Source organism: Ictalurus furcatus, chromosome 11, assembly GCF_023375685.1.
Source record: "Ictalurus furcatus strain D&B chromosome 11, Billie_1.0, whole genome shotgun sequence".
In the NCBI taxonomy this organism is placed as follows: domain Eukaryota; kingdom Metazoa; phylum Chordata; class Actinopteri; order Siluriformes; family Ictaluridae; genus Ictalurus; species Ictalurus furcatus.
Genome location: NC_071265.1, coordinates 8,272,628 through 8,295,021, shown reverse-complemented (window position 1 = coordinate 8,295,021; position 22,394 = coordinate 8,272,628). Strand labels below are relative to the sequence as shown.

Genomic DNA, 22,394 nt, shown 5'->3' with positions numbered 1-22,394 from the left:
TATATATATATATATATATATATATATATATATATATATATATATATATATATATAAAGTCCTGGTCAAAACCTGACTTTTCCAGAATTCAGTCACACTGACATCCATCAGGTTTTCCCAGACTGCCACACATTTCTGCTCACATTATAGAATCCACTCAGACATAATGAACTGTTGTGACCATTTTGACCAAATCCACTTAGTATTAGAAATATAGAGAACCGTGGAACCAAATGAAATCTCATTATGTCACCAATTATCTCAGATATTCTGTAAATGCCACCTTGTCCTATACAAATGTGCTGCCATCCCTTATTGTGATTTTGCCCCCTTTTTTAGGGCTATACATGATAGCCCTAAAAAACCTGTACATATGAGGTTTTTTAGGGCTATCATGTATTTATAAATCTTACACACCTGACACAAAGTGTGTGCGAATTGGTGTCATGTATTTGTTGTTTGTTAGGAATTGGCGAAGGTTTACACTTTTATTTAGCTTCACAGTTTATCCTAATCTAGTCTGTGCGGTGAGGTGTGTGTGACAGGTTCAGCACAAACAAACACTTCAGGTTTCACTTCTTTCTTTTTTTTTTAAAGAGAGAAAAGAAAGAATGAAAAGTAATTCTTTTATTTTCTCCATTTAGAAATTTTGGACTTATTTAGAGCACTTCTCTTAGAATGACAAGGCTTCTTGTTTCACACACATGGAAACGTCCCAATATTGATTTGCATGTTTTATGTCTGCTGTCATTGTTAGAAAACAAGGGCTGACAAACACAGTTTAAGAAATCTTTCTAGCAGCTTCTTGGGAAAGGAACTAAACAGCAAAATGGGAAAAGGAGTGGTGATAAGTAAACTTATATGACAAGTCCCTAACAGCCTTGACTTGAGCTAGAAGGAGCCAAGAGAGTGGGAGGACGAGAGGCAGAAAACAGTGGGGAAATTAAAGGAAATATGAGCAATTGGTTTAAATTAACCAAGGGCATGAACGAGTGCTTGCTCCAAAAAGTTTATGGCTTAAATCAGGGTCACCACAAGAGGAAATCGCAGACAGCTAGGGTGTCATAATTTATCACAACACCTCTCAGTGATGCAGTATGGGAATAAGAGATGCAGGAAAATGCAGCCTCTTCTTTCCTATCTCCAATATGCATGACCTCATACTGCCAATGCCTCTCACCACAAGACGTACCAACCACAATGTGAGACGAGACAGATGATTTGTCAGCCTCTCTCTCCATCTCTCTCATGCCTTTGTGCTAACCAGCTGCCAGCGCTAACACGCCTCTTCTTGTTCCCACCACCAGTTCTCTGTCATTTTCAGTAACACGACTTACCACACTTTTGGGTCTCTTCTCGCCACCCTCTCCTCAGGCTCTGAGCTGAGTGTGCACTCTTAACAGAAAACTTTTCTTCTGTGTTTTTGTTCATCTCAACGTTCATTAGGCCGTCTGCAAAAAGCATAACACCAATGAAGAAAACTAGGACGTGAACTAGGAGGCCTTGCTCTCAACAAAAAGAATGGAGAAAGTTTAGGTGAGCACAGTTTTCCCAGCACAGATCATTTTGAAATGCTTATTCTCTCTGCATATTCAACAAGTCAGTAGACAAAAAGAAGAGCTCAGTATGTGTCCTGTCTTTGATGGAGGATACATAAGGAACAAAACAGGATGTGATGTGTGATACCACCCTCAGATTGATTATTTTCCAATAACAGTATGTCCTAAAGCATCTTATTCTTTTTATACCACAGCAACTTGCCAACACAAACATTTTTATTTTACTTATTCTTACCTTTCATTCATTCATACATCTTTATCCTGGTCAGGGTCACAGTGGATCCAGAGCCTATCCCGGGAACACTGAACAAAAGGCAAGAACACAACCTGGATGGAAATATCTAATTTTGTGTGTGTATAATATAATATGATAAAAACAATAAATAGTATATGTATAGAAAGCAAGGCCAGGCTAATGGTGAAAACATCCAACCATTCCATCCATTTTCCATATAGCCTGGGGCCTATACCAGGGGACTTGGTGCAAGGGGACACCCTAGATGGGGGGCCAGCCCATTGCAAGGCACAATTGCACTCTATGGACAATTTGGAAACACCAGTGAATGGGGATGTCAGTGAATCACAGGGCACCATGCACACACACATTCACACTAAATTAGGGCAATTTAGTGTAGTCGGTCCATATATGACATGCTTTTAAATGGTAAATAGTCTACACTTATATCTCGCTTTCATCCAAAGAGTCTCATTCACCCATTCACTCACAGTCACACACCAATGGTAGCAGAGCTGCCATGCCATGCAATGGAGGAACTTGGGGTTCAGTGTCTTGCCCAAGGACACTTCGGTATGTGGAGTCATGGGGGCCGGGAATCAAACTGCCAACCCTACGATTAGTGGACAACCCGCTGTACCACCTGAGCCACAGCTGCCCTTTTAGGAGGTTGGAGGAACCTGGAGAACTCCAAACAGACACAAGGAGAACATGAGCTTGGGAAATATACATACTGTATATACTGTATATATACACTGTGCGCGTGTGTGTGTGTGTATATATGCACACACATACACATATACCTTTCACTCTCAAGTTCTACCTATAGAGAACCATCTATTTACTTCACTTTAAAGAACCCACAAATGGTTCTTCATAGCATTGCCACAAGGAACATAAAGAAACATAAAGGATTTATTTAATCTCTAAAGAACCATATAGCTCAACTCATTTATTTATTATAAATCATTATATTTATTTATTAAGAGTATATATACACACACACACACGCACACACACACACACACACACACACACACACACACACACACACACACAGAGTAAGGTTCTGGACAAACAGAGGTGAGTGTAAATCACAAACTTTCCATAGAGCCAAATTTAATTCTACAGTAATGTCATAAGAGTTGTCATCTATTCTGTTCTTGGTATACTTTTATTCTTATGCCAAGTCTGGAGTGTGCCAGATGTGCCAAAAAAGAAGTGCGGAGAAGTTAGAGTGTGCGAGAAACAGACTGGGTGAGTGAGCGCAGAGACACACAGATTGTGCGAAAAATATGTGTTGACAGAAAGAGTGAGAGAGAGAGAGAGAGAGAGAGATGAGAAAGGTCCGGTCTAGGTACTGACTTTAGTAAATCTGTAAGTCTGCATTTTCCCTGAAGCACCATGAATCTGTCAAAGCAGATAAAAAGCAGTTAAGAGCCATGGTCTCTTTCATCTTGTTGTCTGGAGGGGCTATGGGCTTAATCTTCAAACCAACACTGTGACCAAGTTCTGTCTGAGATTCAAAATGTCATACTTTACTTACATTTTTTTTACATTTTACATATGCATTTCAGTAAAGATGGGCGCACGGTGGCTTAGAGGCTAGCACGTTCGCCCTCACACCTCCAGGGTCCGGCGTTCGAGTCCCACCGTGGCCCTGTGTGTGCGGAGTTTGCATGTTGTAAACATACATTTACTTATTACTTAATGCAAAATTTGTGCGTATAAAAAGGAAATAAATCAGTCCATACAGGATTTTGCAAAGTTTTTTATTGTGATTGTTGCTGCCAAAAATTCTCGATAATGCTTTTTAAAAATATGTGATGCAACTTGCATTTTTTGTGCTTGTTTCATGGAAAAGTACTTGAATTGGTGAAATTACAATTGCGTGTAATTGTTTTGCACTGTCTTTCGCAGTGATGTTTGTTGGTAAATGAGACCTTTTAGCTCTACTCACGTTCGACACACATAAATCAAAGAGGGCTTTGGCTGGATGTGCGTTTTGATGACATCACATGACACGTCTTGGCCCAAATCTGTGGAAAATCTGCAGTATTTTTCAGAAATTGCAAGCTCCTCCGGATATTGCAGAGTTTCCTTGATTTTGCGTTCATTTCTGTGATCGCAAAATCTCTAAATCCCTGGAGGGACTGAATATTACCACCCTGAACTGTTTTATTCCTCTTACACCACACCAACAGCAGATCAGCAGCAACACCAGAACAGTATGTCATACTTTTTAAATCTATTTATACTTAGCCTGCATATAATGTTGTGGAATTTTCACGAAGCATGTATTACTTATAATTTATATGATAGAATCTATAAGCAACTGTGAATTATGAGTGAATAATATAAATCTGTGATTTACCTTGCAGCTGGAACTACTGTCAGAGCTGCTGTTGTAGAAAATTACTCAACACCTTCAGGAGAGTTCAGCAGTATTGTTGTGTAAGTATCAATCGTGTGAGAGTGTGTGTGTGTGTGTGTGTGTGTGTGTGTGTGTGTGTGTGAATGGGTAAATGAGAAACAGTGTAAAGCGCTTTGTAGAACCACTAAGGTTTTGTTTTTTTTTTGTTTAGTTTTTTTAAAAGCGCTATATATGTGCAGATCATATTAAAAATCTTCCTATCAGCCAGTTCTCAGCTATGGCCTTATGTTTTAAGGCAGCTACCCACAGCGAGTTTCTCAGATGCCTTCAAGAAAATAAAACAGACAGGTGACAAGTTAAAGGTAAACACAGCAAGTGTGTTAGTAAGGTCTTGGTCCATCACCACCAAAACAGCTTCACTGTTCCTTGGAACACATTCTACAAATCTGTTGAACTGTACTGGAGTGATGAACACAGCTCTCTCTGTGGGTGTTTTGATGATGCTGGTAGAGAGCGTCACTCCAAAATAGGTGTTCAACTGGGTTGAGATCTGGTGACAGTGAAGACCATAGTATATGCTCTACATCATTTTCACCCTTATCAAACCATTCAGTTAACTCTTGTGCCCTGCGAATATGGGTGGGGTCATCTTCGAAGAGACCACTCCCATTAGCATAGAAATTATTCATCATAGGATAAATCAAAGGGGATCAATCAGAACTTTACTGAATTGTATTGCTTTACAGTGACTCCTCTGTTTAAGAAGACAAGTGGACCCAAATTGTGCAAGTGCCCCCACAGTGTAACAGAGCCACACACTTGTAATGAATTTACAAGCATGAGAAGATGTTTGTTCTCTGTTGCCTGGTCACTTTCCTCTTTTTTTTTCAGACTGAAAAATCTGTGGGTGATTATTTGATGACTCCAGTGAGATTCACTGGAGTGTTTAAGTATCTGACACGCATGTGACGGTGAGAGTTCTGCAGTCCTTCTTGATTTTCAGACATACTGACCTCCTATAACCTCAAGTAACGTCACAATTTTGCTGACCTGTTGAGATCAGTGTGTTCCTTCAGCTTTCACTTCCCTCATCTGCAGATCTACGAGAGACAGCACTTCAAATGACACTGAGCTTATCAATACTCTGTTGAGATGTCTGGACTTGTGCATTGTGTATGCATGTGTATTTACCAATTTGTGCAATCTATTACTAAATGAACCTTTTTAATGAAAATAAAAGTCATGCAGTGGTTGAATGGGAAGTGTTTTCAATGGCACTAGGATCAATCAGCAATCAATTCTTCCATTACTCCTTAACATACATACATTCACACTTAAACCATACCATCCACAAAGCTGTGCATACTCACATTTACTGTACAGTAGATTCATCTACAGGATTTCTAGTCTGAAAGTCTTGAATCAGCACAGTTGACAGTAGGATGGTGCAGTGGATAGCGTTGCTGCTTCACAGCTCCAGGGTCCCAGGTTTGATCATTAGCTCAGGTTACTGTTTGTGTGGAGTCCTCCCTATGACTGTGTGGGTTTCCTAGGCATCCCAGGATTCCTCTCACGTCCGAAAAACATGCCTGTCGGTGAACTGGCTAAGATTAATTGCCTCTAAGTGTGAATGAGTGTATAAATGTGCTTGCCTTCCATCCAGGGTATATTCCTGCCACACCTCCAGTGTTCGGGATAGGCTCTGGATTCACTGCAACCCTAAAAGAATAACACAGTGACTAAAAGTGAGTGAGTCATAACAGTTAGTAACAGATTCATACACAAATTGCTCACCTCTTTCCCACTGTTCTGGTGTATTCTGATGCCATTTTTCTCCACTCCAGACTTGGCAGAAGAATAAACTACAGCACCAATCACACTCAGAAACAGCCAGTGGGCTGGAAAGCAGACTAAATTACAACTGCAGACAAGAAAAGACATTGGCAAATAGTTGAATTTGGCTCTCTGGATACTTAAACTCAACTCCCTCTGACAATTATAACAAAACCTTTAACCCTTTGAAATCCTGAATGGTTGAAACCTGTCGTTTTATCCTACTTAGTTTTTTTACTTTATTAACATCTAGAAACATTGCTTGTTTGCCTGAAACCCCTAAATGAATAGTATTTTCTTCCTTTCTCTCTAACATTAGGATTTCTCAAATCAATAAGCTTTTAAAAAAAATTCTACTCTTTCAAAGCTCCATCAAAAAAAAAAAAAAAAAAAAAGTGAAGTCTTTTTTGTTGTTCTGTATTGAATTACATGGAGAGAATATAAATTTCTAAATTATCCACCATTTTGGTTAAGAGCAAGTCTTCTGAGTTCATGCCATTTTTCTCCAAACTGCCTGCTATACTTACTGTAAAAGAAGTGTATATATTTACATTAAATTCACTTGTTTGTTGTCTGTACTGATGCTCCTTTTTATGTTTTTTGCTCACTGATTGACTGATGAAATCCTTGGGACACCTGCAAGGTCAACTATTATGCCATTTATTGGTCATTCCAGGACCGCAGAAATTAACATAAAATAAAGGAAACTCCACAATATTCAGAGGAGCTTGCAATTTTTCAAAATGACCACAGACCTTCTGCAGATTTGGGCCGAGGCATGTCGTGTGACATCATCACAACGCGCCATATCACATCATCACAATGCTCGTTCAGCCAAAGGCCCCTTGGCACATGTGACATATGAGTACAGCTAAAAGATATCACTGACCAACAAACATCACTTTGAAAGACAATTTCTGGCAATTGCAATTTCGCCAATTCAACTAGTTTACAGCAACAAAAAAGCACAAAAAAAACTCCACAAGTTGCAACGCAAATTAAAAAAATAAAATAAAATTTAAAAAAAAAAGCCGCAGCAAAATCAAGCATTTTTGGCCACAACAATCACAAAAAAAAGCTCAAAAGCACAAAATCCTGGACTGAATATCACAATACTACCCTGTTGTTGATTACTTTCCTATAACAGCATGTCCCATCATGTGTTTCCTTAATTGTATTGACCTTACACAGCTGATTGATACTTCTCAAGGTTTATGACAGCAGATCCATTACTGGATATCTTTTGTGCGTGTGTGTGTGCGCGCGCGCGTTATGGAAATGTCTTTGGAAACAGCCGAGCTTGTTTTACTGCTTTAGCAAAAAATAACTGTGGCACTTGTTTTATGCAGCTGTTTACCCACAAAGCACCGGGGAAGTTCTGCTGTTGACGAGGCAGATGAGTGACAGAAGCCCTTTTCACACACTAATTGGTACCCCATGTGAGGATTCAGGACTCTTTACCGCTCTGCGTCTCGCTGCTTATAATCAGCTCAGATCCCACAATTTAGGCCACCGTTTGTTCGTCTGTTTGTTTATTTATTTGTTGATTTTACGTTGCGCGCAAACAATAAACTAAAACGCCCCCCCCCCAAAAAAAAAAAAACGCTGGGGTTGCACATTTTTTCCCCTGTGATAGCATGTTTTCTCTTTGTCTATTCAGCATGGAGCGTGTCAGCGCGCGGGTGTGTTTGTGACAGCCGGCTGCGCAGCGCGAGAGCTCGGGCTCTGCCGCTCAACACCGGGAAATTGCTTTTTTCCTTCTTCCCTTTAGCGCATCGGGGCTATGCGAGTCTCCTCTGGTTGAGAGGAAGTGTGTGTTGGGGAGGGGGGAGACGTTACACTGTAATGACTTCGCCGCCGTTTGGAGAGCGCGCGCTGTGTGTGCCTGTGTGCCCTGTAGGTCACTCACTCAATCCTGAGAGCGGACTAAATAATTATTAATACCTCCTGAGCGTTAATAGAGCTTCATAGGCGATTTATCAAGCTGTCGATTTGTTTAGGGGTTCAGCTGCCACAGCACGCTGTTATATCCCAACATGGGACAGCAAAGGAGCTATGTGAGTGCATACAAGACGCAGTTGGTTCTTTGGTGTAAAATAATGACAAGCACCAGTAACAGTAGTCCACTCACTAATTGATTCTTGATTAGAGGAATAATAATTATGCTCAATGTCATGTTCAAGTGCTCATGTTAAAGTGTGTCTAGTGGTCAGTGCTGACAAAAGAAGAATTGAATTAGCATGGCCTCACACTTGCAAATTCATAATAATTTCATAATACAACTCATGTTTTCACATACAATTTATGTGAAAAGTCAGAGAGATTAATGTTAGGTTTAAGCACAAGGTTAGTTTCTTATGACTTCCAAACACATCATACTAGGGTAGTTCCATGACTGGGGTGTCGATTAGTCCTTATAACTCTTATTCTACATGAAATATCTTTATGTTTTAAAATCATCCTTCAACATAAGAATATATGCATTGAGTCATTAAAAAAAAATAATTTTGTACATTATTATTTTTTTTAATTAATCATCTACATTCGATCAATACTTTGTAAGTGAATATCACTGAATATCAAGCACAGTATCACTGACAATAAAGGAAAAATGTGGGAGAATGTATTTTTCTCCTTCCTCTCATCTTCAGGAAATGTAGATGACCCAACTTCCTGTTGAACTTATGAATGTTGTAGGACTAACAACAGGACTATATGTTTATGTTTATAGCAAAAGGATGTTTCAAGCATGAGGTGTTAAATGAACTCACACATTATTGAAAAATAATACGATTAAATAACAAGAAGAATAAGAAGATTAACAAGTTTTTAATTTTAATTTTATTTTTATTTTTTTCAAAGGTAACTACAGTTTTCTAGGTGTATTAACATTTTAGGTTATTTACCTGAAACATGCATATAGGTAGTTGCAGAGGACCTGTTTAAAATGTCTTTTACTTTTACTTTACACACATATTTTAATGTAATATCAGTCAGACACAAAGTGCATCCCAATCATGGAATCAATCATGGTCTTAGGTTGATTCTATAAAAAGTATATATTAAGCTTACATATTATTTCCCTAATCCAGGATCAGTTATTGTGTGGACTACTATTAGTGGTGCTTGTCATGATTTTTCCACAAATTGGTCAATTAATTAGGTTATTTGCACTCGTTCATGGCCCATTCTTTACCAATATTGGGAAATAACAGTTGAATTCATATTCATCATATAGTGAGTTTTTTTGATTTTTATTTTTTAAAACATTGAAATGACTCACATAAAATGATAAATATTTTAAAGTGCAAACCTACCCTGTTCGAGTTTGGCCCTGTGCAGTGGCTTAAGTATGTGCACACAAGCCACACACACTTGCACTGTAGCCTGTGAGTGTGTGAACCGGTTGTCCATTGTGGTTGTGTGGGTGTGTTGTCTGCCTCTCCCGTAAACCGAGCCCATAGAGACGCTGACTACAGGGGAATCTCATCGGCAGTGCAGCCGAGACGCCAGAGAACCCAGAAGCTCTTCCTCTGCCTCGCTCGATTTCCGCTCTTCTGTCTTCCTTTTCTCTTGTTCTTCTTTCCAAGTGCACACTACAGCTAAAGATCACATTGCATATACATTAAGAAAATGTCACCTATTAATACACATATTTCATTACTAATGTACATTATGGTCTATGGACAATCATACATTTGTGAACAATACTGGAAAGAGTCATAAAAAATATATACATAGTATAACATAGAGACTGAATATGGGAATGTATATATATATATATATATATATATATATATATATATATATATATATATATATATATGTAAACATACACACTTGCACTGAATTGCACTCTGTGAGGGTGAAGTGATCGTGTCACACACACTGGGCCTCTGACTCAGCACAAGCAGTAAGAAGGAGAAGAGCTGTGCTGAGTCTGAGAGTTGGCTCTGACTGAACACTGAGAGACATAAATATCTACATAGGCACAGCAGGCTCAAAAACAGAATCTGGACAACATGAGCAACAACAACAAATGTCACATTTATAACCCAAGGCAGGCTTTCAGTAAGAGACTCGGACCACACAGTTTTATATTTGTCAATGTATCCATAAAAGGAGATTATCATTGAAATGTCAGTTTTTGTTAGAATAACAGATGATTTATTTCAAAATATGCACTAATCTTGTCTAAATGTTAATCATTTATTACTTTCTATTTCAACTTTTATCTCATTCTATTCAAAGAACATGTAATTTAGACTAAAATTTCTAAATTGTCCCAAAATACATTACATGACCAAAAGTTTGTGGACACCTGCCCATCACACCCATATGTGGTTCTTTCCCAAACTGTTGCCACATTGTACAGGATGTATTTCTATGCAGTAGCATTACAATTTCCTAAGAACTAAGAGCTAAAGCCCAAATTTGTTCCACAATGACAATGCACCTGTGCACAAAGCGAGGTCCATGAAGACATGGTTTGCCAAGGTTGTAGTAGAAGATCTGGAGTGTCCTTGCACAGAGCCCTGACCTCATCCACAGTGAATACCTTTGGGATGAACTGGATCGCTGACTGCACCCCAGGCCTCCTCGCAGACATCAGTGCCTGATCTCACTAATGTTCTTGTGACTGAATGAGCACAAATCCCCACAGCCAAGCTCCAAGATCTAGTGGAAAGCTTTCCCAGAAGAGTGGAAGTCATTATAACAGGAAACAGGGAACTAAATCTGAAAGAAGATATTCAACAAAGACATATGAATCAGGTGTCCACATACTTTTGGCCGTATAGTGTACATTTTAATCATAGTCGTAAGTTCAGTATTGTAATGTAATCATCACTGAAAGCTACATGTCATACAGCGCGGGTTAATAAACTGCAAAAACAGTGAAGAGACTCTGCAGCCTGAGACAAAGCATGGACTCTTAAAGTCCATAGGAGGTCAGAGGAGGTCATGCATCCTCTCAAACACTCCTCTCCAACGGTTCATTCACATTCACCCTCTCACAGTGTGCTCACCAAAACAGCACTACAAACAGTCATTTTGGGGATACATTCATTCAAATAGTATTCACATAATGAATATCTGATTCCACTGTAACTGAGAGCATCAGCTCTAACATTTCTGCCAGAGTGTATCTGTTAGCAGAAGCAAGGATGGACAAGTGGAATAAAGGCTGTAGCTGATAACAAATGGAAGTGAATTCAGCGTCAAATTCAAAATTCTTAAATAATTGCAAATCATTTTAATAAATAAACAAGTAAGAATAACGATTTAGTAAACAAATATGGCATATTTCTTTTCCACTAGAGCACTAGTTGCCTAAGTATGCAGTCAATTGAGTAGATTTCAGCAGGCTAATTAGATTGAATTTGGAAAGTGTCTAAATTGCTCATTAGCCAGGTTTGTGCCGACACTGAGCCAACACCGACTCTTAGTATTGGTAATGTATCAGCCAGAGGCTACTGTTAATCTGCATGCTTTAATTCAGTAAACTCATGGTCTGCAGTCAAATTTCGTTAAAGTAGATACAAATCAAATAGCTCTATTTAAATACGACGGAATACTGTGTAATTGTATACAAATAACATATGCATTTTTATTTTAAAATAAACCTATATTAAAATAGCATGATATATGCGTCATGATATTTAGTTGGATGTTTCACTTGGGGTTTATTTTTTCTCTGTTGCTGCCTGGTCGGATCTTCTGAACCTGATTATGTCCATTCTTTCGGAAATGAGAGATCGCACAGATTACCAGGTGGTGAAAAATCACTCTCAGAGATAAATGAGTGTCCAGATATGATCAGATAGATCAATTTCCGAACAGAGCGATAAATCACAGCGTCTGAAGCGAAGCGCATAGTACCTTACCACCTGTGGGGTTCTGACATGCTGTTTAGGACGCTAGTGTGCGGTTTGGGACAAGACCCAGTCAATTAATCAGCTCAAAAAATTATCTTCTCCATCAAGATGTAAAAAAAAATTCTAAGACTTTTTTTTGTGTGCGTGTTTGTGTTTATAAGCGATTTTTACTTTTTGGGAGCTGCTAATTGACGGAAAAGTGGAGGGAGAGAGAGAGAGAGAGAGAGAGAGAGAGAGAGAGAGAGAGAATGTTTGTCATGTTTTGATTTTGCGTATGCGTTAATTACAGCAATAACAACAAACAACAACAACAATAGTAATCACATTTAAACTATTATTATTATTATTATTATTATTATTATTATTATTATTATTATTATTATAAGTTAATTAAGCTCATCATTGTGGGCGGGTGTTGTCTAAGTGCATAATTTCCCCCGACATTTATTTGAACTTTTAAAAAGTGATTTTTTTTAAACTAAGTAAATACTTGTTTACTTAGGCTCTAAAAATTAATGCCCAATACTCCGAAATCGGACCTGTGAGCTCTGATTACCCTAAACTGTAGATAAATTAAGTAAGCAACAACAACAACAACAACAACAACAACAACAAAAATCCAATCCGTACATTATGATCTAATATACTGTGTCTTTTTGTTATATTTATCTCCTGGTGATGAACATCACAGAGGAATAAAAAAAAATACGTTTATGTTTAATGTTTAATTATGATCATTTTTTTAAATGAATAACTATTGTATTGAATTTCATACTTCACATCCCAACAGCTATTAATATTAATGTAAATATTAATCGCTTAGATGCCATTGAGACACGGGTGATAATTTCATTATGTAATCAGTTCATTCGGACGCATTGAGGGAACGAAAAACGCGTTTGACACAACTTTTTATTAAACTTTATGAAAACAAGATTCTGAACAACATTCCATTCAGAAACATTTCAGATTGGACGTATTGACACGTAGAGGACATTAGATGTTTCTAGAATAAATATATAGAAATCATGTATATACAGTTTTTTACACATACAGCTCATCTCTGAGCCAAGGTCATCTCAAGCCTCCATGTGCGCCATATGAAAGTAATATACAGAGAGACTGTGCTCACACTGCATTCTGACTGAAGCAGGAGGATGAGCTGGCTTCCTGGTGACATTCCCAAATGAAACCTCATATACACGAGGAAGATTTGACTGAGACCCCACTGGAAAAAAAATATCCTAATGACTTTATATAACTCTTAAGTACTTAATTAAGATATCGGATTTTGCATGTAGGCTACTGAGACGAGATTTTGTGATGTTTTTAAATATGATGGGGTCACCTACATTGCACATTTTCCGACAAATTCTGAACTCTTCTTAAATAGCCATCACATTTTGTTTAGCCTAATCTAACACTTTGCGAACTACTGTACGTTGTATTCGTGTTATGATTCTGCCTATATGAGCAATTAACTGGTCAGGAGTATATTCTGTCAAGCTAACAAAATAATGCAGTATATTTAAGATCATAGTTTTGAGCATGTTTTTTTTTTTTTTTAAATTCTACTTATCGCCATATCTTGCGTCCATTCAGCTTAAAATAATTAGGGTAGTTCAATCTATTTTCGTCTTAGAAATGTAGGATCTTTTTAAAACTGCCCCATGAATCCAAAATCCTTTTCTATTCGATTGGTATTAATTTTAAGCACCAAAAAAATGCACATTAAAGTTATTTTTCCAATCCTTTGGTGATTATATATATATATATATATATATATATATATATATATATATATATATATATATATATATATATATATATATATATATACATATATCTCCTATACCATATAGCAGCGACTGAAGTCCAAGTATTTTATGTCACCTTTGATGAACACAGAGAAATGAATCGCAGCTTATTCCTGCCAATTCCTTCTGTTCCAGTGCAGTATGCATTGCATCTCTTCTTATATATTGTACATATTCGATAGAAAGAATATCGTTGATCTATTTGCATGCTTTTACATACAAACATTGCAGTTAAGATGTTCTTTTTAATAAACAAGCAAAATAGACTTGGGGGGAGGGGAGAAGTAATTCAAAATGAACACACGAAGTGATTTCTACATATTTACATGTTGTGAGAATAAATAAGTAAAATCTGGCTCAGTTCGTTTAATCTATGTGGCACTATTTTGTTACTTTAAACATAAAAAAGGAGACGAAATTTAGGCTCGGACGCATTTCACTGGTGTAAAACCTTCCTGCACTCTTGTAATATTATGGGTTTTTTTTTTTCCAATTCCTCAATCGCATCTTTATTTAAAGTCTAAAGACGTTATAGGCTACTACACTTTTCAGGACAGAGATAAAATGGACAAGGAGGAAGATACAGGGCTGATTAAGGGCCATGCGCTTTTTTTTTCATCCAGGTGTGTGGGAAAGATAGAAAGGGCTTGGAGATTTAGTGACCATACATGTCCCGCATGCAGGGTTGGAGGGTGGATGCAGGCTGCAATGCTTCCTTCTCGGGTTCATGAGTTACTACCATTAGAGAGTACAACCATGTCAAATAAGTCCGATAATGTATTGCTTTCCCCCCCTTTTTCATTCATTCGTTGGGTTGCAAATTCCTCTTTTGTCCGATCACAAAAATAAATAAATAAATAAATAACATTTCAGTTCCACATGTGATGTCGGATCCATTAAGACTGTTCAAAAGTCTGAGAACACCAAACACCGCTGGTTGAATGACCATGTAAGAAGACTTATATTTTTTTTTTTTTTTTTTTTTTTTTTTATTATTAAAAACGCTATATGCTAATGCACTGAGTCAGAAAGCACGCTGTTTTGTGCCTGGAGGTGATGCACGAGTCCACGTTTAGGTCAGAGGTGAGGTCCGTTTATAACTTCTCTATTAAAACACTACCTTTAAGACTTACAGAGCTGATAGTCTAATGCACGCGCACAGTCAGTGTGCAACATCACGCGCAGACTATGGTGTGTGCGATACTGGAAATATGTTCCTTGTGTAGTCATATGTAGGCTAATGATGGAAGTCCTTGGCTTTTTTTCTGAAATGCACACAGCAAAATCCTCAGTGGTAAGTAAACGAATACGCTCTCCAAAAAAAAAAAATAATAATAAATAATAAATAAATAAAATACACAAAAAAACAGAGTACTTAACTATACTTTTCTTGTCGGTGAGGTGGTACATTTATCTTTTGTACGTTTAATATGTATCTTTTACCTAGAAATGTTAACATGGTTTACCTTGATGATTTAAAGTACATAACTGGACCGCAAATAGCACTGAGTGTATCTTTAAAAAATCTTTTTAAATCTTTAAAATGCACCTTTCTAGGTAAAACACACACACTAAAGTTATAAAAGGTGCACCCTTGAGGGTAACAAGGAAAGGTATACTTTAGTACTCCTTGTTTCCAAAGAGCTTTTACGAAAACATATTGCAGGTGTTAATTCAGCATCGGGGATTTTGCTGTGAAGGAACTGTAGCCTAAATAAAAAATAATAATAATAATAATAAAAATAAAAGTTCACACACAGATAAAAACGAAAGTTTAAAAAAACCAGTTTGTGTGGGATAAAACGAAAAGAAAAAAAGAGGCCTGAAACAGTTCTCACATGAAGAAATCCGCCGATGAGGCTTTGCCGTGATTGCCGGTGGACGGGTCCCGGTTGGTGTTGCTGCCGCCGCCGTTGAAGGTGCGGCCTGCGAGCTTCTCGTACTTTTCTTTGTACATGTCCCTCTCTTTGGCCAGGCGCGCGACGTCCTGCTTGAGCTGCTCCACCTGGTTCTGCAGCGTGCACTTCTCCGTCTCGAGCATGTGCCGCTGCTGCACGCGCTTGTAGCGACACGACTGCGCGTAGCCGCGGTTCTTCAGGGTGCGCCGCTTCTGCTTCAGGCGGATCACCTCCTCCTTGCTGAAGCCGCGCAACTGCCGGTTTAACTCACGCACCGTCATGCTGACGAGCTGCTCGTCCGAGAAGCGGTCTTCGAGGCGCGCGTGCGTGTGGTGGCCGTGATGGTGGTGGTGCGCGTGGTGGGCGTGCGCTGCGTGGTGGTAGCCGTTTGAGGAGGTCGTCAGGTCCTCGCCGACGTACTGCTGCCCGCGGAACGTGTCGTAGGGCTGGTGGTGATGGTGATGATGGTGGTGGTGCGCATTGCCAATGAGCGCCTCTACTGCGTCCTCAGGGGTCAGGTTTAACGCCTCGGGGCTGATGTGGTGCTGGTAGTTAGGGATCCAGTAGAAGTCCTCCAGCTGGGGCTTGCCCGTGGCGCCTTGAGTACTGTTGTTGCTGTTGTTTCCACCATTGTTGCTGTTATTGTTGTTGTTGTTGTTGGTAACTCCGAGGTTCTGGATGGGCTGTGCGCCGGGACTCGGTGCGCAAAAACTTGGCGAGGAAGGCACGGAGGAGCACGGCGTGCTGATCGGCGTGGAGGACAGAGAACCCGGTGGTAAGCGGTGGCAGTAACGCTCGGCCTCGGGCGGCTCTTTTTTAACCTCAAACTTCATGAGGTCGAAGTCATTCACGTACTCGATGGCCAGGGGACTGTTGGGCAGGTCAGCGCTCATGGCGAGGTCCGTGGCCATGTCAGTCCATGCGAGGACACGTGCAGCCTCAGAGCCAAAGCGAGTGGGAGTGAGAGGCTCTGTCCTGTCCTGTGAAGACGGTACAGGAAGGGTGACGCGTTTCACGCACAACTCTACAGCTGCTGCCTGTCTGATTTTAGTGCGTAAAACAGCGTCTATTTATAGCAGCAGGACTAGACTTACACCACACGTGTAAACTCACTTGTACACCTGCCAGGTCGTCTCTGCGCTCCTCTTGTTGACAACTTCACTCGGGTCAAATGCACGAACAGGAACCCGACACTTCAGAACTGCCTTGTCCACGCCTTTTCTTCAAGTTCTCTAAACGCGCCTGCAGATGAAGCGTTAATTGTAGAAAATGCCAAAACACTGAGGTTTGCTCAAGTTTGATTCTTTTCGCACGTGCGGTTATCCCTTTTCTCCAGCTGTGCTCAGTAGTCCTCGCGCAGGGACAAGGAGCTGAAAGTTTCCTCACTCTCGTGGAACAGTCACCAAAAGCAGCACCGACAACTTGAGGGAACCATCAGCCACTTAATCAGTCCAGTTAAGTGGAATAATTAGCTTAGGAAAGTCAGTAAAAACAGCAAGAAAACACATTTAAAAATAAAAAAAACAAATAAATCACAGTAAGTTCCAGCGATGGGACAGCCAAAAGAAAGAGTACTAAAGTCTGTCAGCGGATATCCTGAGCTACCTGAGTACCTTCTCCTCCGTCAGGATAGCTCTGATATACTTTTTTGTTTTTTTGTTTACATATATCAAACCGTAGGTCCCTGAAAACAGCTTACTCTTTTCTTTCAGCGCTTTCTTCCTCTCCGTCCCACCGATTTCACACCATGTCACTGAAGTACACAGAGAGAAGGCGGCACATGAGTTTATTTATAAAGCCGGATGGTTAAACCCCTCCCACTCCGCGTAACATCCGTGGACCAATGAGAAGACGCAGCGCCAGGTTTATTTGCATATTCCCGTTTGACCCTCTCGCTATAGGACCAGCTTCGACACGCCCCCTAGCGACACCTGCGTGAATTAGCATACAGAAAAGCGGAGTCTAAGGGAAGAAGCGTTAGTTTGAGAAAATGGAGAAACGTGAGAAGGGACCAGGTTGATGGCAGAGTGTCTGAGGTGATCCATCAAAAAAAAAAAAAAAACCTGATATAAGAACACCCAAAAGAATGCAACATAGTCGAGATTAATCTGTACTGATGTTTATGGATAAAACAATAATGAACCGTAATGCATAGCATATGAATGAGCTATAATGATTCATTATTGTGATAATGAATACAGTAAATTACATGATAAAACATGGATCTTACACGGAACACGGAGTGCAAATATCGGTTGCTATATTAAGCATACTTAACTTTTCCTCAAAGATCTGAGCTCAAAATTCTCAAACAAACAAATGAATACACATGCTGAACAAGTTATGTGAAAAATGATCTGACATGACAAATAGGAAAAGTTATGACATCAAAATGTCTAAAGTTAACATTGTATAGAAGGCCCAACATATAACAGAACACATTTCTAAATTAATAGCCAAAACAAAAACAGAATATGTACTAATGATTACATAATTACCCAATTAAAGACCTAATAGGGAAGTCATGCAGTGTAGTTATGAGAGTGAGGAATGCATGTGTAGAGGGCTAATGAAAGTTTAAGGGGATATCCCAATTTGCCATAATCAGGATAAGCCTTAGATTCGTTAAGGCCTGCCTTAACCTTAAAAACAACAAGCTACTAATCAGAGGTTATAGCCTACAATGGAAACTTAGTACAGCACAAAGGAGCATGCATTTTCTGTGCACATGGATCATACCTGAAATAACAATTCACTATTTTATTGAATTAATTTCCACGTGCTGACTAGGACAATATAAACAGAGTTACACATTTAATTACAGATCTTACTAAATGCAGTAATAAACATGAAAATCTCTATTGTAAGGAGGCAGATCCTCAACCTGGGAAACTGATTTAGTAGCCAACTGTAAGTTTGGAAGTAGGCATGATTGCAAACTGTACCAGTCTGAGAGGTGGCTAATTGCAGTTCCCCAAGAAAAGCTTGAATATAAATAAACAAGAAAGGAAGTAATGAGAAATTCTTGAGGGAAAACTGTTTAAACTAACAGAAATAGTGGAGTCGACAGAGTGTGGTACAAGTATTGAAATAGGTTCTATCTTGCCACTCCAATTGCAACCCCAACTGAAATGTCTTTTAATCACGTCTTTTCCATCCATCCATCTATCCATCTTCTACCACTTACTCCTTCTTCAGGGTCGCGGGGGAACCTGGAGCCTATCCCAGGGAGCATCGGGCACAAGGCGGGGTACACCCTGGACAGGGTGCCAGTCCATCGCAGGGCATCTTTTAATTAGTGTAAAATGACAATCATACCTGTCTCTTGCTGGTTTAAATTATTATTATTATTATGGGTATTTTGACCAAATATGATTAGGATTAGGAACTATAGAGCAAGTATGAAGCCAATACAGTGATGTCACTGTGTGACCACTGTTTACATTAAGAAATAAATCAGATATTCTACAAATGCAACCTTGTTGTATAATAAGAAGGTGCAGCCCTGTAGATTGCTCTTGCTGCCTTTCCTCAGCCACCCAAAGTCTAAAAACCTGGATCTACTATGGTCCTGATTTAAATTTTAAACTGCTGAGCTTATGTACAGACTTTCAGATGTCCAGTATTAATGGCTTCTCATTCCCTCAATGCCCTTTTCACTTTTGAGCAATTCACCTTGATGAACTAATGTTGCTTATAGATGACAATAAAATAAAGCCCAATTTCCGCCGGAAGGAGAGGGGAAAGGATCCATGAGTTAATTATGATCGAGCCCCACTAAAGCGCTCAGGCTTTCATGCAATTAATTTCTAATTGCACATGGACTCATCTGCACGAATGGACAAATAATTAAGTCGTGCTGTGCTCACCCCACTCCATCCCTACTGACTCATATGCGTTAATCAATAAGTCTTAGAGGTTTCTGTCATGGAGGAGAAAGTTGAAAAATGCAAAGACTCATGTAATAAGCAATATATGACACCAGCACGCATAAGGCCATCACTTATAATGGATTATGTAACAGTGTTTCCTACACTTCTAAGTTGGGTTAAAGTTAAGTAAACTAGTCGATTGTTTTCATCACACTGGGAATCCACAGGCTGCACAACTTCCTGCACAACTTCCTGCACAACAGGCTGCTTCCAACACACCAGATCTGGCCCATGAGCTAATCATCAAGCACTTGGTGAGCTGAATTGTAGAAAGTAGAGGCTTTCTATGTAGCTTTGCATTTTGGAAAGTAGCTGTTGGTGCAGTTCTTCCAATTTAAGTAAATATGTGTAGAGTTTCTAATCTCAGTTTTGCAGACCCTTCATGATTTGCCAGATGAGTTTAGTAAGCTGTATTATAGCAGTCAAGTTGTTGTTTTTTTTTAAATTTTGTTACAGTGATGGAAATCGCAACATACCATTACTAGTTATTATACATATTATTGAATTCTTACAATTTTTAGAATATTTGACTGGTGCTTTGAATTACAATGGTTTAATCGAAATCTCAATAACTCAAAAACAAGCTGTATACATAGTGTGTATACATAGTGTCAACTTGGACCTAATGTGTCTTGGTGGCATAAAGTGCAGGAATAAAACTCTCTATGCCTCTTATAAATAGATAAAAGATATTATCATACACATTTAAATAAAGTTCATGAAATAAATCTGTGCAAAGTGGGTCACAAATTTATTTTACAGTTAAAGTAGACTCTACAACTAAAGTAGACAAAGATTTTGAGAACCATTGAGTTTTTAAGACTGAACAGTTGCAAAACATTGTATAACCTGTCAGCGTATACAAGTGTGGTATAATATTTAAATAGTTATAATAAATAGTAATAGTAGAGATGCACCGATATTAAATTTCTCAGCCAATACCGATAACTGATTATTCAGAGTGATATCGGTCGATACCGATAACCAATACCGATAGTTCTGCCTTTTATTCCTTCTTTTAAATGAATAATAATTAATTCCACAATTCTGAAAGAAATGCAGATAAAAACTTTATTCTCTCCATTTCAACAAGGTGTTTCACAGAAAACACTTTACTCTAATTAACATGAACACATGAACCCAATTCTGAAGGTTAAAGTAAGATTTCTTAATTTATTGAATGTTATTAATTCATATTAACATTGACTGAATTCTAAAATCCTCCTGTTAGTCTCACATTCACTCTCCACTAACAAAAGCATTTCTACTTCATCACTGAACATCAAACTGCTAATATATAATATCAACTTTTTATATATTAATTACCTGGATATGAAATGTACTAGTCTACCAATATATTTTTTCTGTGCAATATATACAATTTATATATAATTTAGATCTTTCAACGGTGTACTGGCGCTTTAATTCAGCTCGAGCAGCATGTCCAAAAAAAAAAAAAAAAATTTGATTCAACACCGAAACTCCCGCTTCACTGCTGCAGCGTAAAATTTGATCAGTGCAGAGATTACAAACTGTAGTTTTGTCATCATTCCACACAAGAGACATCGTTACACACAGCCTGAAATCGATGCGTTTTCCCGCCCTCTTTTGATTGACAGGATATAATCGGCCCTGATCATCGGATGTTTTTAAACTATCGGCCGATAGCGTGAAAAATAGCCTTTATCGTCCGATACATCGGTGCATCTCTAAGTAATGGTATATATTAATAGGATATATTAAATATTACAGTATATATTAAAGGTTATACACCTTTCTAAAACAAGACAGAACTGACCTAATTTTGCCATCATACACTTTCAGAAAGCAAAACAGGACTTAAATATCAGTTTACAAGGAATAGCTGCTTAATGTACCTGAAGTGAGACCCATAAACTAGAGTAGACCTTGGAGCAGTATTCCTGAGAGCTGACCGCTTGAGGCTACGGTGTATTTAATGTAATGTGGTAAAGTAAGATTTCCTGCCTAAGCTCAACAGAGTGAAATACAGGTGCTCTCAACACTCATATCTGCCTACGGAGGAGAAAAAAGGGGGAAAATATGTGAGATGAAGGGACAAATCATATCAGAGTATTTGAGGTGCACTAAGTCATTACAGAGGGTTTTATCAAATAAGCATGAGTGGACCTTAAAGTCCAAGCTAAGCAGTCTTCTTTAAAAAGGCCACCTTTAAGAAGATCCAGCGTCGTCTATTCAGCAAGTGGAGTCGGGGTGTGGCCGACGTGTCCAACACCTTGAAACATAAATTTTGAAGTCAGGGCTTTCATTGTGCCTTTGCATATTGGGAGTTAGCTGCTGGTGCAGTTCTCCCGATTTAAGAGGAATGGACATCAGCACGTCCAAAGTGTAGGAGAAACGTGACGCAGAGCGAAGGATGATGAGGCTTTGGCCAGGAAAATTGAGAGACGGATTTACTCCTGCTTAAGCCAGAGATGTGAGGTCATGGCTAACAAAGGCAGGTTTGGAAAGCAGGCATTTATGGGTTTCAAAATCTTAAAGGCCAGCTCAAAGATTCAATATCAACTGTGTATGGATGTTTACACGTCCACTTAATTTGAAGTCTGCAGCAATAAAAGTGAGTATGGAACGCCAGCAGGAATTGCCGCATGACAGACGAGAAGAGTGAGAGTCGTGTAAAGTTTTTAAGGAAATAGGTAGATAAAGAATGAAAGAAAAATAACAGACAGATGGGGAACTAGCGATCAGATCCGAGTCTGTCAAAGAAACAGTTTAATATCATAGAAGAACCTGATCCAGATGATGAATGAAATGTGAGAGCAAGGAAGGAAAAATAATGGAGTAGTGTGAGACTAATGAATAACTACTTGCAGTGGAAGCATGATCTTTAT

General features: G+C 38.8%; 1 protein-coding gene across 2 annotated transcripts; it reads right to left on the bottom strand.

Annotated features, from left to right (window-relative positions):
• Positions 1 to 9,475: 9,475 nt before the first annotated feature.
• Positions 9,476 to 18,010, bottom strand: mafaa (v-maf avian musculoaponeurotic fibrosarcoma oncogene homolog Aa). 2 transcript variants are annotated; one of them, XR_008387136.1, is made up of 3 exons: positions 15,533 to 18,010; positions 10,458 to 10,738; positions 9,476 to 9,603 (listed from the first exon to the last, which is right to left on the bottom strand). XR_008387136.1 is itself a non-coding variant. In XM_053636843.1 (2 exons), the coding sequence occupies exons 1-2, from the start codon at positions 16,501 to 16,503 to the stop codon at positions 10,543 to 10,545; spliced, it is 1,167 nt and encodes a 388-aa protein (XP_053492818.1). In that variant the 5' UTR covers positions 16,504 to 18,010; the 3' UTR covers positions 10,258 to 10,542. The 2 variants fall into 2 exon arrangements, 1 of the variants encoding a protein (XP_053492818.1); XM_053636843.1 differs by lacking the exon at positions 9,476 to 9,603 and having other exon boundaries at positions 10,258 to 10,738.
• Between the last annotated feature and the right edge of the window lie 4,384 nt (positions 18,011 to 22,394).